This window comes from Hyalella azteca, unplaced genomic scaffold, assembly GCF_000764305.2.
Source record: "Hyalella azteca isolate HAZT.00-mixed unplaced genomic scaffold, Hazt_2.0.2 contig16374, whole genome shotgun sequence".
In the NCBI taxonomy this organism is placed as follows: domain Eukaryota; kingdom Metazoa; phylum Arthropoda; class Malacostraca; order Amphipoda; family Hyalellidae; genus Hyalella; species Hyalella azteca.
The window spans coordinates 81,621-99,499 of record NW_025946198.1 but is presented as its reverse complement, the minus strand read 5'-3'; the positions used below and the strand labels follow the sequence as shown (position 1 = coordinate 99,499).

The window sequence follows — 17,879 nt, the reverse complement described above, 5'->3', positions numbered from 1 at the left end:
GGCTGTTGGATTAGAATGGTGACAAAAGTTATTGTGTGACAAAACTTAGCATGTGCTAAGTCTATGGGCTTGTTAACAAGTACCATAACTGTATGTAAAAGGGGAAATGATATGACCTGATCTATTGTCAACACAGTTAGCTGGATTAAACAAGACATATCTGTACAACTACGTTACTGTATGGTAAATACCTAGATCGTGTTCTATAAATTTGCTACCATAGCAAAATGAATTAAAAAATAAATTGTAGTCCATACTGCAATTGAAGATTTTACACTCTATTGCTCACTTATATATTACTTTTCTGACAGTAAATGCATCATGTGATGCTGTATACCTGTGAACCTACCTACACCTTACTTCATATAGTAATTTGTTACTTATACATAACTTTTTTCTTCTTCCACATTCCTATTTGAATAGCATAAGTATAACAAATGTCATATATTGGCAATCTAGAAATTGGGTGAACCACCCTAAATGCAAACCTAATGCTATTGAGTAACATAGCTGGACAGATACAGACTTCAATAAGCAATAACAAAATAGCTAACACATAATAAATGTTTTATAAACATTCATTACCAAAAAGTCCTCATAACATGCACAACAAGGCAACCAAAGACTCACCTAAATGCTGCCAAGACGTGACCATAAACCTTGCGGTCTTTAAGATACTCTTTGTCTACAAGTACAACGCCATCTGTGAAAACAAAATTAAAATTGTACAAAAATCTCTTATTCATGAACTACGGGGCACAAATTAAATTGATCCAGATAATGTTCAACTGCTTTAACTGAAACTTTAGCAAGATTACAATCATTCAATAAAAAAAAATGCAAGTAAGATCGCAACTAACAACATTGAAATAATTGGTGAAAAATATGATTCTCAAATTTCTCCATAAATCTTTGAAGTGCTTCAAACTTCAATGCTTTCATTAATCAATAATATCCAAGATGAAATAGACAAAAACTGGATTTAGCTTGGACTAATAATTTGACTTGAAAAATAATATTCGTTTAAAAATTACTTTTTAAAGACAACACTTCCAAGGAATCCAGTGTCTCCAATCTTACGGATGTACAATGAATTTCTCATTTAATTTCGAATATTAAAAAAATTAATTTATTAATATATAAAATTTTTTAAATATATAAATTTTTTCAAAATTATTTATTCTGTTAATTGATTCATGCATTGCCTCCGACTTCACACAAGTGTGCAAATTTTCAGATCAATTAGACAGGTAAAGTGTGTCAAATATCAGTTAGAAGATTTGTAGCTGACAAAATTATTTTTTTAATTTTTTTAATATTAAAAAAAATTAAAATTTTAAAATCATTTATTTTAACATTTGATTCATGCATTGTCTCCAACTTTACACAAGTGTGCAAAATTTCAGATCGATATGATAAGTAGAAGTGTATTAAATTTCAATTACAAGATTTGTAGCAGACAGACAGACAAACAAGAAGTGAAGTTAAAGAGAAGTGTTGTAATAATTAAACCAGAATGACATCACCAACAACTCACCTATTGGGTCAACATGAGTCACATGGTCGACAAAATCTCTCTTGCCCAGGTAAACCGTTATTTTACCATTGGGTGAACTCTTCTTGAATACTCTGCAAAAATTATTCATATTAGTAAGAAAATAAAAATATATCTTAAACATAGCAGAATTTTTGCCCTCAAAGCTATAATCAATATTACAGAAGTGATGGTATTATGCATTTCAATCAATACCTACAGGGCACATTATAAAATACCATCTACACTTTTATACACATCCGTTGTACACAAAATGGTGACTGAAACATCAACAATATTTCACACTAACACCAATGCACTCAAGTTGCAACAGCACTTATGTTGCCAGCCAGGCAGCCTTCAATAGTAGCAATCTAGTTTATAAAAAAATTAACAACAAATTTCTAACAAGATTGAAATTGCTTCATCTGCTGAGGCAAATTGGTATAGTTGATTGATGGTAAGCTATGGTACTTTTAATGAGAAAAATACATTTGGTAGCTATAATAATTTCATTATTCTGCACTAGGATTCTTTTAAAATATGAATTTGCATTTAGAAAAACTCTACAATACCATATACCATAAAATGGGTTGACCATGACCAGCAGGGTGAGTTGGAAAGTTTTGACATACCTTTAAGAAAAGAAATCCCTACAACTCAAAAAGTTCTTACTTTAAAAAATGTGTGTTGATGGCTCTCAAAGTACCACGAGATAATCTACATATGCAATAAAGAGATATATTTCATACAGTTACTATGAAACTGTATCACAAAAAGGAAGTGCTCAAAAATGCACAAATTTTGTACCCTATCAATATACCCCTCTTATTTTTCAACGATCTGACAGAATGACTGCTTATATTGATACATTACACTATAAGCATTCCAGTTTCATGTACTAAAGCCAACCTAAGACAATTGTGATAGTTATGCAATGAGAAGGGGGAAGCCTTTAATACAAATTTAGACTTGGACAAGTCTAAATGACCTCAGATGGGGTAGCTTGGACCAAACCATATTGTAATTAGAAACCAAATTTCATCATATAACTTATGTTTATATATAACACTTACAGCTACATACTTACCTACCTACAATAGGTATGCCTAGGCAGAGGTGGGCAGTAGCGCGCTACATGTAGCGGCCGCTACTAGCGGCCGCTACATTTTCAGTAGCGGTAGCGGTAGCGGCTCTACATTTAAGGCAATGTAGCGGTAGCGGTAGCGCCCGCTACATATTTAAGTAGCGACACGAGGTTTTGCCGCTACAGCGCTACCGCTACATTTATAGATAAAGCCTTTAGATTTTACTTAAATGGACCGGCTACCCTTCAACAAAACTTTTTTGTTTACAGATGGATCGTTTTGAAACTTGGTACACATATGTAAAACAGAAATCTAAGACCTTTTTGTTCATGTAAATTTAAAAAAATGAAAGAAAACGTGGAATTAATTGAAAACGGCATATAAAGGGTACTCTAAAAAAGTTTATAACTTTTGCAAATCACATGCTACAATGTCGAGACACATATCATTCGATTTGTAACAACAATATCTAGCGACTGTAGAGCCCCGGTTTTTGATTTTCCTCATCGTTTTCTTTTCGCGTTCTTCCCATTTTTTTCACATTTTTACCCCCCCCCCACCTTTCTCCCCCTCCCATATATAAGTCAAACCATGCACATATTAGAAAAAAGCTTCAAGAGTCGCTAGGTATTGTTTTTACAAATCGAATAGTATGTCTCTCATTGCCGTAGCTTGAAAACTGTTGGAGTTATAATTTTTTTAAGATGGCGTTTTTTGGATTTTTAAATTGTTCAGGGGAGCCAAATAAAGTAAAATTCATTGAAAACAGAATAATATGCCCAAAAAGTCTTGATATTGTAGCCCAAGCTTTCCCATTGTCAATTATTTGCATTCAGGGTACCAGCACGCGTCTTTAGACCTATTTATTTTCAATTTAACGTGAATAATAGTCTATAAATGGGACTTTTTATATATAAATATATATATAAAATATTCCTTTTACATAACTTTACAACTGCATTACGCAAAAACTATTGCATGAACATCCATGGTAGTTGCTTTGTTAAACGCGTCTAGTTTGTAGCTTTCAAACGAGTGCAAACACTTTGCAATTAACCTAAATAATGACATAAATACCATTTATTTGTAAATAATGATATAAATGATCATTTTATAAAAGTTCTAGACTGCATTACACAAAAAAGTATTGCATGTACATCTTTGGTAGTAGCTTTGTTGAACGCGTCTCGTTTGTAGCTTTCAAACGAGTGCAAACACTTTGTAATTAACGAGAGTAATGATCTATATATACAGATTTAATTCAAATAAATCTTTGTACATATTGTTAAAAAATGTTCATATATATATTTTTAAAATTGTCTTACGCAAAAATTATAGCACGCACAGACATGTGGTAAATTGCATTGGCGCGCAGTTGGTGGGTCAAGAAAACGGTAAAGCCAAAATTTCCGATTTTTAGGGTAGCCGATCCCCTTAATAGTATTAAATATTATTTTAAAACCAGCATGATACATTCATAATTATAAATTACAGAATAAAACTGTACGAAAGATTTCGGTGTAATGTTGTCAACCTCAGCCTGTTACTAGTGTCAACATGTTAGTTGTTACTTGTTAAGTTGTTATCAGCTACAGGTTTTTTTTCATCTTTCAGTTTGCTTACAGTTATTTTTACACAGTTATTTTTATGTTTCACCTTCCCTACATGGATGTCTACTTTAATCTACCAATCTCAAAACTAAACCACATATATATACAAAAAAGACAGATTTTTATATGTATATGTGGATAATTTCTTAGATTGGTAGATTAAAGTTCACATCCATGTAGGGAAGGTAAAACATAAAAATAACTGTAACTTCTAGTTACTGTATCTAACCCTGGGGTAATCCATACTAGTTCGGTTAGGTTAATTGCAATAAAGTTGCATTGATATGTTTTAAAAATGTTTTATTATCATTAAATGTTAATGAGTAAATCCCAATAGCAGAACAATAAATATTTAGAGATTTCCAATAATTTTGGCCATTGTAGCGCCTAATGTAGCGCGCTACATTTTACTGTAGCGGTAGCGGTAGCGCCCGTTACAATCTAGTGGGTGTAGCGGTAGCGGTAGCGCCCGCTACATTTAGAGCATGTAGCGGTAGCGGTAGCGCCGCTACATTTCCAAGTAGCGCTGCCCAGCTCTGTGCCTAGGACCTACAAGAGCCATAAGGGCTCCCACACCTTCAGGTACTATATGGGTGATGAAGTAAACAAAAGTGGTAGATTTAATAAGAGACAAGAAAATAAGTATAACCAAAGCTGTTAAAAACTTTATGGCATAGGCAAGTCTGTTTTGTTCAACAGAGTGCTTGGAAATTATGTTACAAAGCCTGTGTGCCAAATGTTTTGAGTACACAGGATGAGAGCTTTATTGTCAAAAAACTCTACAGTGTAGTGATTTTGGCTACCCATTTCAGCATATGGAGCTAAGAATTATTGTCAAAAGCTACCTCAATGAGCAAAGGCAAACTGTCCTAAGTTTTCAATGAACCATCCAGGGCCCAATTGATCTTCTTCCTTCATCAAGCATCAGAGCACTTTGAGCAAAAGACAAGCAAATGATATTAAAAGATCAAGAGCAGCTGTGGGGAGCAAACTCTAAGAGATTACCATTCAAGACTGGCAGAAGAATCCCATATTTTAACGATGAGTGGTCAAAGTCACCCTTCAAGGCAGGTTGTGGGCCTCACCTTTTCCTACAACTACATGAATACCAAGAGGAAGAGAAGCCTGCACATGCTGGTAAGTTAGCCTTGGGTACACACTTCACATATGCATGTTTCAACTTACGTCAAACTTAGCTGGTTTAATAATGATGTACTTTCAAAATTCTAAACTGTTCCAAGTCACCTCATTTTATAGTATTCTCTGAAATATGACAACCTTACACAGACAATGAAAATCTGTTTTGGGTAAGCACATAATAAATTTGCCAGCTATAATTCTGGGAGTTGGACTGAAGAAATCATTCAAAGCTATTGACCTTTGTGCTGCATTGCATGAATGACCTGGCCCTATACTTTCAAAGAAAGTTAAGAGATCGTAAGTTCATCAGCCAATCATTGACGGCCTTTCAAGCAAAATCCACCAATCATAGACAAGAAAATAGAGCGTAAGTACTTACGTTCACTTAGCGAGTTTTGAAAGTATGGCCCCTTGGCAACATGATGACACCAAGCATTGTGCAATGCATTATAACTGAAGTCTTCATTTTAAAAAGACTTTCTTTACTACAATCCAGAAAATGCACTTGTACCTATCAGGAAAAATTAATACTAACAATCTTACCTTGTGCCTTGCCGCTTAGAATCCTCCATTGTGTGCTATGATACAAGGGGTTTTTTATGGTATGAAATTAACATCACCTCATGCTCATCTAAGCTCTATAGACTTATTGCAGTCTCATTGATATTGAACCTGAAAAAAAAAACATTTACAAGGGTAAATTTAAATAAGGCACTATATTAAATTATTAACTCAAACAATGGTCAAAATATGGACACAATCATAGCTTAAAGTGATTAAAAAAATTAAATAGAAAATAAATTATTCAAATGGAGTCGCTTTGCTCAAAATTAGACTGTAGTCATAGTGAGGTGCCAATAGCTTTTGGATAATAAACATTTTAATCTTGACTTCTTTGGCACTAATGTATATAAAACAATTTTAATTATATTGTGCAAATTACAGAATGGAAGCATAAAGAATTAGAAGGTTCAATAGAATTGAAATTGATTGAATTTTAAAAACCTGCTATCATAATATACTTTAGCCAGTTGGCGTAGCACATTAGCTCAGACATTAGTACCTACCATCAAATGGGGTAATAAGGGACGGTTTTGAGCATTTTTTGTTGATAACGTCTTCCCATGAAACATTTCATACACATTTTTGGATCATTTTAAAGCTCTTTGCAAGAGCTATTGTATGGCATCTGAAATGAAAGCATCCCAAATTAACCCTGAGAATGGGGTAATGCGGAACACTAGAAATAAAACTCAATTTGAACATTTTAAGCATGTAAAGTGTACTTATCCTTTACAAACAGTACTCTCAAGTCCTTTTCTTCCTTTGTAGATGATGTAGATGTAGAATAAATGACATTTTCAATGATTTTTACTCATTTTGCCTTTATTGATGATATTACCATATCAATACATTACTGTATTATTGATGTTACATTAAGCCTTGACAACAACCTTGTTCACTGCAAGTTTACAGGAGGGCTTGTAATTTCACACTATTCTAATTGGGTCAAGTCAATATAACAAAAAAAAACAAGATTGTAAAAAACATACCTGAAACAAATAGGAATATTCTAGTGAGAACCATCATATTTTTTGGAGAAATAAGTCATAGTTTAGGTTAATAACTTTTCATTCTATGATGTTGGTGCACAATTATATCTATGACATTATATGCACAATTTTGTGATGACCAATGATGCATTCATTTTTTGTCAAGTGTAATTTTTTTCACTGAGCAAGGTAAATGCATATATAATAAAAATTTTGTGTAGTCAATAGATTTATTCATTAACTGGAGCCCTTGCTAATCAATGTTCTAACACATTCACATATTCAACATAAATAAAATAAATGTGTAATATTTATACACATATTACCACAAATATACGAATAGCTGGGCAAAAGTGTACTGTAAATGGGTTTTAAGGGGTGTTCCTTACAAGTTACAACCTGGTCTTGCAGGAATGGCCACCATTTTTTTAATTAGGTGAGCAAATTCCATCAATCATGTTTTTAAGCCAACACCTTTGTGCAACTTTTATGTGAGTAAAATTTTTTTATATGGCAAATAAGTTTTTTTGCTACAGGCCTTAGCAGAGGTACTTTTCAAAAATCTCCCTTTTCACACTTTTTTCAGGGATTTTTTAGATGTAGTGAATGTATGATTTCTTAACTTGCTTTATGCTACATAGATAGTAAAAACCTTGAACTTTATGCCACTATTTTTAGTTCTGCAATATTTTGTTTAGTTTAGCTGCTACAATATTTCTACAAAATGTTGGAGGACAGTCCCTTATTACCCACCTATCCCTTATTACCCACCCATCCCATTTTACCCACCTGTCCCTTATTACCCACCCATACCTTATTACCCACCCATCCCATTTTACCCACCTGTCCCTTATTACCCACTCATACCTTATAACCCACACATCCCTTATTACCCCATTTGATGGCACTTCTTGTTGTGACAAAAGCAATAGGAAGATGAAACGGCAATTGTGAACCTGTGATAAAAATACAAATAATCAAATAGGAACTTTGAAAGTAGAACATTCAAACAAAACAAAATTTGAAAGTACATAACACAAGCTATCCTGGTTCCAGTGTAGTAAAATAATAAAATGAAAATGTGAATTATGAATTTATGAGCAGATTGAATGTGTCTGAAAGTGAATTGGGCAAAAACTAGTTTGCCGCCTCATGGAGGTGGAGCGCAGGACAGTGAGGCCAGAGTGCAAAGGGTGCAAGCAGCGTCGCCAAGATATGGATTCTTAACTAAAAGCATCACCTGCCATTTTCAAGAAGCGTTGCCAGGTAATTTTTATTAGAGAGCTGCTAACAACTTTGACAGTATATCTCTTACTCTCCATGCACTGCAACACTTACACTCATTGCAACTGAATTCTGGACAAGCTTCACTGCATCTTGATCCATCTAATGTACCGGAAACCTCCCAGTGTGCGCTTGCGGTCTTTCAGATTTGCAATAATTGCAATAATTTCAAAGTAATTTCTAAAATTCAATAATTTCAATCCAACCAAGTGTGTAGCAAGATCTTCTGAAGGCACAAATTTTGCTGCTGATGCATCGCCAAAGATCTTTTGATATTCACCCACTTTCTGCACCCTGGCAGTGAGGCAGAGCCATAAGTACTTTTATTCCTAGAATTACACTATACCGCCAACCGGGGCTACTCGGGACAAGCGGGGCTACTCGGGACAGGCCTCTGACATGTCGTAAAACTGTTGTAGTAGCAAAACTAATTGAAATATTGCAAAACTAAAAATAGTGGCATAAACGTCAACATTTTTCCTATCTATGTAGTATAAAGGAAGTCGAAAAATACTACATTTACTTGCTTTGAAAAATTCCTGAAAAAAATGGTGCAAAACTATATTTTGTAAAGTTACAATTGCTAAGGTATGTAGCAAAAAAATATTTGCCGTATTAAAAAATTTTACTTACGTAAAAGTTGCACCCAGGTGCCGGCTTGAAAACGTAATTGACAGAATTTGCCTATCTCATTCCAAAAAGAAATGGCAGCCATTTCTGCATGGCGGGGCTACTCGGGACACCCCCCAGGGCTATTCGGGACATCCCCAAAAACGCATTTACGGTAGAACCTCAGTTAGCAAAGGCTCCAGTTAAGAAAAAAATTGATTAAAAACAAAGAATATTGATTACATTTACCTTGCTGGGCAAAAAAAGTTCACTTATCGTCACACAAATTACAAGCCGTCCTGGGGCCGGATTATCAAAACTTCATAACTTTTTGTACTTACGACAAAAAAGTTCTGTGGTACGTAAATACACCCTAATTTTGGCATTATCAAAACTTTCATACGCAAGTCTTAGCTAAAAGCCTAAATTTTTTCCCCGCGCAAATGTTTTTATAATACTACCATTAGTATTACGTTGTCATAGCAACGCTACTCGTAAGTCGATTTTGCGTACTTACGAAATTTTGATAATACCTTATGACCTTATGATGAGTTTAGGACGTAGTAGTCCAAGGTCACGCTGATGCGCCGCCTTCGTCATCCTCCGTCTCCTAGTCATCCTCAGATGTAACGTTGGACGTGTTCAGTCTAATACAGCCCCTGTAAGCTTACAGATACAGAAAAAAATGCTATAAGGCTGCCGATATGAAGCTTGCAGTGAACAAGGTTGTTGTAAATGCTCAATGGCATGTTCATGGATAGGGTAATATCACATCAATAATACAGTAATATCCCATCAATAATACTGTACCATCAACTGGGTGATTCTGCCCTGTTCATAATGATGGCCAAAGCGGGGTCATAAACTTTCATAAACAATGGCCAAAGTCACTCCGGCGTTTATGACCTGGTTTACAACCCTGGCGTTTATGACCCCGGCGTTTACGACCCCGGCGTTTACGACCCCGGCGTTTACGACCCCGGCGTTTACGACCCCGCGTTTACGACCCCGCGTTTACGACCCCGCGTTTACGACCCCAGCATGAATCAAAAGCGCGGCCGAAGTCACCCCAGTTGACGGTAATTAATGTTTATGGTAATATCATATCAATAAAGGAAAAACAAGTAAAAATCACAGAAAATGTCATTTATTCTACCTCTACATCGTCTACAATGAAAGAGGAGGACTTCAGAGTACTGTTAGTAATGGATGAGTATGCTCTGCATGCTTCAAATGTTTTGAAATGAAGTTTTATTCCCATTGTCTGGAGTAGCCCCGACCGACAGGGCTACTTGGGACAATCTTTATTTTGCGTCTGGCACCTTAGGAATAGCATATGGAATTTTTTGACAATGCCAATCGATAGCCCTCGCAAAGAGCTATAAAATGAGCTTAAATTTGTTTATAAAATGCTTCATCCTAAGAAGTTATCAACAGTTATTAACAAAAAAAAAACGATCAAATCTGTCCCGAGTAGCCCCGGTTGACGGTAGCCTATAAGTAGGTGTACAGACTCCATGCAAGCGTAGAAAACAACTACGGTACCTTTAGGACTGCAACTAGAGCTTTCCAACCATTTCTGGAACCGCAAGATGAATTACCTCCTATCTAATCATAGTGGCAATCGAGAACATCTTTTTTTCTATGGTCAACATAAAATTTCTGAACATAAATCAAGCATATGCATTGCATCATAATTTTATGAACCCTGATGGTAAACAGTCAAAATATAACTCAGTTTACAGATAAATTTGCATTGAAAAAAATAATTTTTACATATCTCTGGCTCCAACATTAGTAGGTTCTGCTCTGTTAAGATGGCAATGCAAGCTTGGGACTGGCAGCACAGGCATTGGCGCCAGTTCAAAATGTACTACTGGCAACAACACGGCGCACACCTTGTTCAACACTTCACATTCAAGGATCAGATTTAGAAGTTGAACTCGTTCTCTCCTTCCAAATAGAGACTCTTTTCTGCCATAGAGGAGACGTTCATTCCTTTCCTATCTGCTCTACTACCATACGCATTTGATTTGATTCCTAATTTAGAGTAAACTCTGCATTGATGGATTTTTCGCAATTGATATATAGTACCTATCAATCTGACAGTGTGTACAATTTTTTAAAACCAACTTGCAAAACAAAGTTTCATAGCGTGTTTTCCATGCATAAGTTTATGAAATCAAAAGTGATCTTTACCAAATTAAAAACAAAACTATTCACCCACAATGCCCTCGTGCAAACATGACTGGGTATTTTTGTTTCTGCATTAATTTTAATGGATGTGCTAAATGATAACTTTTTAACACTGCTTCCTGCACAAGATCTTCAAATTTGAATTGACCTTCACCCAAGTAAATAAGTATCTATTTATTGACAATACACTACGGCTAGTGCTGTAAGAATTTTCATTTTTATATTTTTATTGTATCCCTCTCAGATACAGCCATGATTTCAGGATACTCGGTTCTATTTCTGGCTGTTCAGATTTGAGGATTTTGGAGTCTCTACGTATCTTAAAAAAAAAACGTATCTCAGTAATGCGTTCAGTTCATATCCTCTTGAAATAGTTAATCAATAGGCTGTAATGTTTTAGTGTTTTTTCTTTAGTTTTATTCTTTTTGTGTCTTCTATGACTCAGTGTTCCGCAAGTCCTGTTTTTCAATTTAATGTTAAGTCTTTTTCAGGTTTTAGGTCCAAATTAGAATTTTGACTTATAAAATGATTGTATTCATTGTTAGATTGTTGAACTGATGATGGAGCTGAACTCCAAACTGTTTTCACTATCGATATGGTGAATTTGCATGGCGTTTTCTTTGCTTTTAAATTCCTTGTGAACTCGCGATATAAGCAGAATGATAATATAACTACTTAACTTACCTACTACTGAGCACGTATGCTTGGGTCCTCAAATGTAGCCCTCACAGACATCGTAACCATGTGCTACGACACGTAGTTACGATCGTAGCATGTAGATCAATATGGCGCATAGGCCATACTGATCTTAAATCGCGATTTATGGAGAAGCATAATTGGTGACCAGCATCCAGTGGCGTCCAGTAGCATCCACCTCGGCATCTTTGGTGCATGAAATTGGCGTCCATGACCTATGTTGTGCCGTGCTTTACAGTCTGGATCCATTGCTGGGTAATTTTTAATAAGAAAGTGCTGCAAGCAACTTTGATAGTATATCCCTTACTTTCCACACACCCCAACACTTACACACATTGCAACTGATTTCCAGACAAACTTCACTGCATCCTGATCCATCCGGCATACCGGAAACTTTACTGTGTCTGTGTGCGCTAGGGGTCTTTCAGATTTGCAGTAATTTTGAAGTAATTTCTAAAATGCAATCATTTCTATCTAAATGTGTTGGCAAGATCTTCAGAAGGCATAAATTTTGCTGCTTTTGCATGGCCAAATATCTTTCAATATTCACCATCTTTCTGCACCCTAGCCTGGCACATCTGAAAGTGTGTTGGGCAAAAAATTAGTTTGCCACCATGTTAAATCTAATTGTTAACAAAAGTGCATGATTGTGCCACGAGATTCCAATTATATTAAAAATTTGTCACATTGCAGCCGCAAGATTTCTGAAACAAGTAGGAAAATTTCAATACTGTCTCCAGGAGTCCATGTAGGATAAACACACCATAATCTGATACCTTAAGGACGTAGCAAGAAATAAATAGCTATAAATAGATCAACATATGTGCAACTCAAGTTCTGATTGGTTTACATCACTCTCAAAACACAACACTATGCGCCAGCAATGATGAAACATCACAAACTGTTGCCATATTTACTTAAAAGCCTTTAGAATTCAAATCTACAAAATCGCTGAATTCAGACACTGTGTGTGACTAAATGCGGCATATTGTAAGACTAATTTTGACAGTGCTTCAAAATTGTAATTCATAATTCCTACACCCTGTGTTGGAATTCCAACACCCTGTGTGAGCTGTGTTAGAATACGACAGTAAATGACACCCTGTGTATCATAATTCCGACACCCTCCTGTGTTGGAATTAGTTCTTATGTGTCTAAAACCATCTCTTAAATCAATCATCTATTAATTTATTTACCACTTAAAATCAGCAAATACAAGTAGTCTACTTAAAGGATTCCCTTAATCCTAATTTATTCACAGACTTATTTAAAAGTCTCAAACCATAATATTCTTTCTACACAAACAGTTTATCACTATTTAGTAAAGCAAGGTCAACTATCAACTTTCATATGTGTTTCGATGTTCTCACTACCTACACTAGTTGACTTGGACTTTTGCTCTGCGGATCTTAACATTTTCCCACTAGACCTAGTGTTTTGCAAAAATCTGGCGCACAATAGTATGATGTCACTATTTATTTCATTTTCAACCATCTACGCATGCATGGAACCCAGGGTGCAGAGGGTGGATGCAGCATTGCCAATATACGGTTTTTTAAGCCCTAAGCGTTGCCACGTAATTTTAAGATGCGTCACCAGGTAATTTTAAATGAAAAGCCATTTACACTGAGTAATGAAAAACTATTTACAAGCCACGAACTTATTTACAAGCCACAAACTTATTTACAAGGTTGCATGCACCGGGCTGAGTGATGATGATGCACGGCCCCCGATCTCTGCCGCGTCTTCGTCGTGGGGTACCCTGGCCTACGCGTCGGCCGGTTACCCGGCATTCACGTGGGCCAGGCCAAATGGCAGAGCCCCCCCCTCCTCCCCCTTGTTGGCCCCTGCCCACCTTTGCGTCCTCCAGTTCAACTGCAACGGGATTCAATCCAGTGCGGCTGAACTGGCTACCTACCTCGCCATGAACGACGTGGCGGTAGCTTGCCTACAAGAGACCAAGCTATCAGCTGCATCCCGCCCCCCCTCTTTCCCCGGGTATGCTCTGGAGCGCAAAGACCGCCCCCGCGGTCACGGTGGCGGTCTCCTCATTCTGATCCGCCACGACGTCTCGTTCACCGGGCAAGACATCTCTCCCCTCCTACATGGCGACACCACCATGGAGGCTATGGCAATCGTCATTCCTGTCAATGGTTCCCCTCTCCACATCATTAATGTTTATATCCCCTTGGCCTCCTCCTGATCCGTGGGATATTCCCCAGAACTGTCGGACATAGTCTCCTAACCGGGCGACTGTCTGATAGTTGGCGACTTTAACGCCCATCACCCTTCCTGGTTCTCCCACACGGACAACCAGAGAGCCGCAGCGCGGGGAGCCGCAGTCGACGATGTCGTTGCCAATTCCTCACTCGCCTTCCTCAATGAGGATTCCCATACCCGCCACCCCTCACATGGCCCACCCTCCTATTCCGGACATCACAATCATCAGCGATCACCTTCTACTCGACACCTCCTGGACCCCTCAAGTTGCCCTGAACTCGGACCACCTGCCCATTCTGATTCACCTCCCTTCCTCCATCGACTCTTCGACCCCCAGAGCTGCCCGCTCTTACGTCAACTTTAAAAAAGCTGACTGGCCCGCCTATACGGCAGCCACTGAAGCGGCTCTCCAGATGGTCCCTCCCCCCACCTCGTGTGGCAGCGAGTCGACCTTGAGGGAAATCCTGATTGCTGCAGCCAGACCGTACATCCCTGCTGGCTTCCGCAAGGACTTCTCCCCCTCAGTCAACCCTGGCACCCGGTTGCTCATTGAGCAACGGGATGACATCAGGGCACGTGATCCAACAGACCCCCGGCTGCCAGATCTTAACTTGGAAATTAGCATTTCCATCCAGGCCCACGCCAGAGACAAATAGCGAACACACCTTGCGTCGCGCTGTAGGCGCACAAACCAGTCCAAGCACTGGAATCTCCTACGCTCCCTAGCAGGAAAGCGTAACCATCCTCCCCCCAATCAGCCAATCCAATTTGGTCTAAATACCCTCTCATCTCAGTGCAAGATCTCCTCCGCCTTCTGCAAGTTGTTCACTTCACTTGCCCCCCACTCCCAGAGCCCCTCCACCCGCCGCCTCATACGTAGAATCCGGGCGGAACATCCCCTGGACAGGGACTTCTCCCCGTTCACACCCGACATGGTGAAGCTCGCTATCTCGGCTGCCAAGAACTCCTCTGCGCGAGGCCTGGACGGGCTCACGGTCCTGCATTTTAAGAACCTCGGACCACGCGGTATCCAATTCCTCACCCGCATTTTTAATATCTCCGTCGCCACAGCCTCTATCCCATCCATTTGGAAAAATTCAATAATTATTCCAATCCTCAAACCGGGCAAACCCGGTAACCAGGGCTCTTCATACCGCCCTATCTCCCTCCTCTGCCCTGCAGCCAAGATCCTAGAGCGACTTGTGCTCCCATACATCTCGGGCTCTCTCACCACCGTCCCCTCGCAGCATGGTTTCAAGCCGGGACACTCCACTACTGTCACCGCTCTCCTCCCGCTCGCGCACCAGATCACGACAAGCTTTAACTCGCGGCGCCCTCCAGCCCGCACAGTCGCCGCGGCGGTCGACCTCTCTAAGGCATTCGACAGTGTCGACCACCCCCTCCTCCTGAGCATGAGCGCGGCCTCGGACCTAAATCACAACCTGGTCCGATGGCTGTGCTGCTACCTCCGAGGCAGGCAGGCATCCTGCCTCTATCTCCGGACCCAATCGCTTTGCAGAGCTATCCACTCAGGCGTTCCCCAGGGCTCGGTGATCTCGCCAGCCCTCTTTAATCACTTCATTTCAGACATCCCAATACCTACCACCAATATTGCCTCATATGCGGACGACCTTACCATCTTCGTGTCGTCCCCGAGACTCGACGATGCGGAGGCCGAGCTTGCCAAGCTCCTTCGTAACGTTTCCGACTGGTCGGAAACAGTGAGTGAGTCCTATAAGTAGACCAGTCCTATAAGTCCTTTTTGAGTCCTATAAGTAGACCAGTAAAGTAGCTATCATGGATACCAGCATTATCATACTTAAGAAATTGGTTAAAATCTTGAGTAGGGTAAACGTGGTATATTCCGACACATTAAGGACGCATCGAGAAATGAAAAACTATAAAAAAATAACCGTATGCGTTACTTGAGTTCTGTTTGCTTTACGTGACTCTCAAAACACCGTACTACGTGCCAGCAACAATGAAACATCACAAAATGTTGCCATATTCATTTAAAAGCCTTTAGAATGCAAACCTACCAAATCCCTATATTCTGACACTGTGTGTGACTATATTTGACATGTGGTGAGACGTATTCCGACCACGCTTCAAATTGTACTAATACGTAATTCCGACATCCACGTGTTCATATTCCGATCGCTGTGTGAGCTGTACTGGAATACGATACGGCTTTGAATTAGAACACTATTGAATATTGAGCACTACTTAATTAGGCGTTTAATCAACAGTTATTAAGCTTTTAATTGAGAAAATTTTAATTTTTGCACACAGCTTGGAACGAGCTGTGTGTCCAATTGAAGTTGTGTCGGAATTAGTTTTTATGTGTCTAAATGCGTTTCTCAACTTAATCATCTATTAATTTATTTACCACTTGAAATCAGCAAATACAAGTATACTTAAAGGATTCCTAATATATTCACAGACGTATTTAAAAGTCTCAAACTACAATATTCTTTCTACACAAACAGTTGATCACTATTTGGTAGAGCAAGGTCAACTGTCAACTTTGATTTTCGATGATCTCATTGGGTGGCATGCACCGTCTCTCTTTGGATCTCAACATTTTCCCGCTAGATGGCCCAGACCTAGTGTTTTGGCAGTAGTTTGACACGCAAATGTATGACTATTTACACCATCAACAACAGTAGTTTGACACGCAAATGTCACTATTTCAACCATCAACGAATGCATGGAACTAAAACAAAGCTTAATATAAAGGAAAAACTAGAGAGGTGTCAGAATTACCCACGATGTCGGAATATACCACGTTTACCCTAACTGAGGCAATCAAAAATTAACTGATTCTGAAAAGTCTCTGGTTTGTCATTATGGGCAGGCATGGAATATATCTACTTGGCGAGCCACAACTGAATTTTTTGAGCCGTGGTTTTATGGATTTGCCAGATGTGATTACATTTCTAATTTCTTTGAGGCGGTTTGAGCCGTGATTCCATTTCACCGAGCCGTAAATATCTTGGCCATGAAAAGCCATTTACAAGGCGCAAATTTATTTACAAAGTCCATGCAAATGTTACCCCAAATCTCTAATTTTACCCTAAAACAGTCAAATGGCAAAGATAAAATTTGTCTTTACTGTAAGTTGAGCATGCGTTAAAGCAGTCTGACCGCTTTTACAAGACTGCAACTATGCGCAATCTTCAACAAAACACATAGTGACAAACCAGAGATTTTTTTAAATCAGTTCATTTCTAATTTCCTTATTTATTCAAGACTTAAACCAATTTTTTATGTAAGATAATGCTGGTCATGGTGCCAATCCATAGGTTATTCAAAAGAACCTGTTCTTATGTCATTTTGAACCGATCAACACTTCTTTATGGACCGATCGTAAAACACACCTTCACCGGCAAAAGCTTTCACACTTCTGAAGAAGGTGAGCTGACAGCTACACCTGTCTCTTATACACATCTAGATGTGTATAAGAGACAGCTCCAGATTTATGGACAAAGAAGACGAAAATGTTACCCGTTGCAGTGCAACGGGTAACATTTTCGTCTTCTTTACCCGTTGCAGTGCAACGGGTAAGTTTCATTCAAGATGTTAGGCATTTTTAGCGCGATTTTTGGGTCGGAAAAAAATCGGTTTTCCGATGCCGACCGCCAAAAATGGATTTCAGATTCGTAATCTACACCCCAAAAAACATATAATTCAAAAAAAAAACACTCTTTTTTTTGGATGTAGTTAATCTGCAATAATACCCAAAATAGGACTTTTCAGCCCTGACTATGGGTATAGTAAAATACAAAAAGGTAAACCAGCCCCATGTTTGAGAACATTCCACATTTAAATGTGTTAAGAAAGTAATTTAAATTTATCAACAATATTTCACATGAAACTTGTGTAAACAAACATTTTCTGATATCTAAGACTAGCCTAATACTAAGGTATTATACTACCGGTAGTTGAT

At 38.4% G+C, this 17,879-nt stretch overlaps 1 protein-coding gene across 3 annotated transcripts in view; it reads right to left on the bottom strand.

The window, feature by feature from the left end:
• The window catches only part of LOC108681627 (beta-arrestin-1), a 34,022-nt gene extending 27,874 nt beyond the window's left edge, over window positions 1-6,148 (bottom strand). For all 3 annotated transcript variants that reach the window (XM_018170678.2, XM_018170679.2, XM_047884869.1), the window contains exons 1-3: window positions 5,916-6,148; window positions 1,538-1,629; window positions 631-703 (exon numbers count right to left, since the gene is read on the bottom strand). In XM_018170678.2, the coding sequence (XP_018026167.1) occupies window positions 631-703; window positions 1,538-1,629; window positions 5,916-5,944 (194 nt within the window). In that variant the 5' untranslated portion in view covers window positions 5,945-6,148. The remainder of the gene's footprint in view (window positions 1-630; window positions 704-1,537; window positions 1,630-5,915) is intronic.
• Between the last annotated feature and the right edge of the window lie 11,731 nt (window positions 6,149-17,879).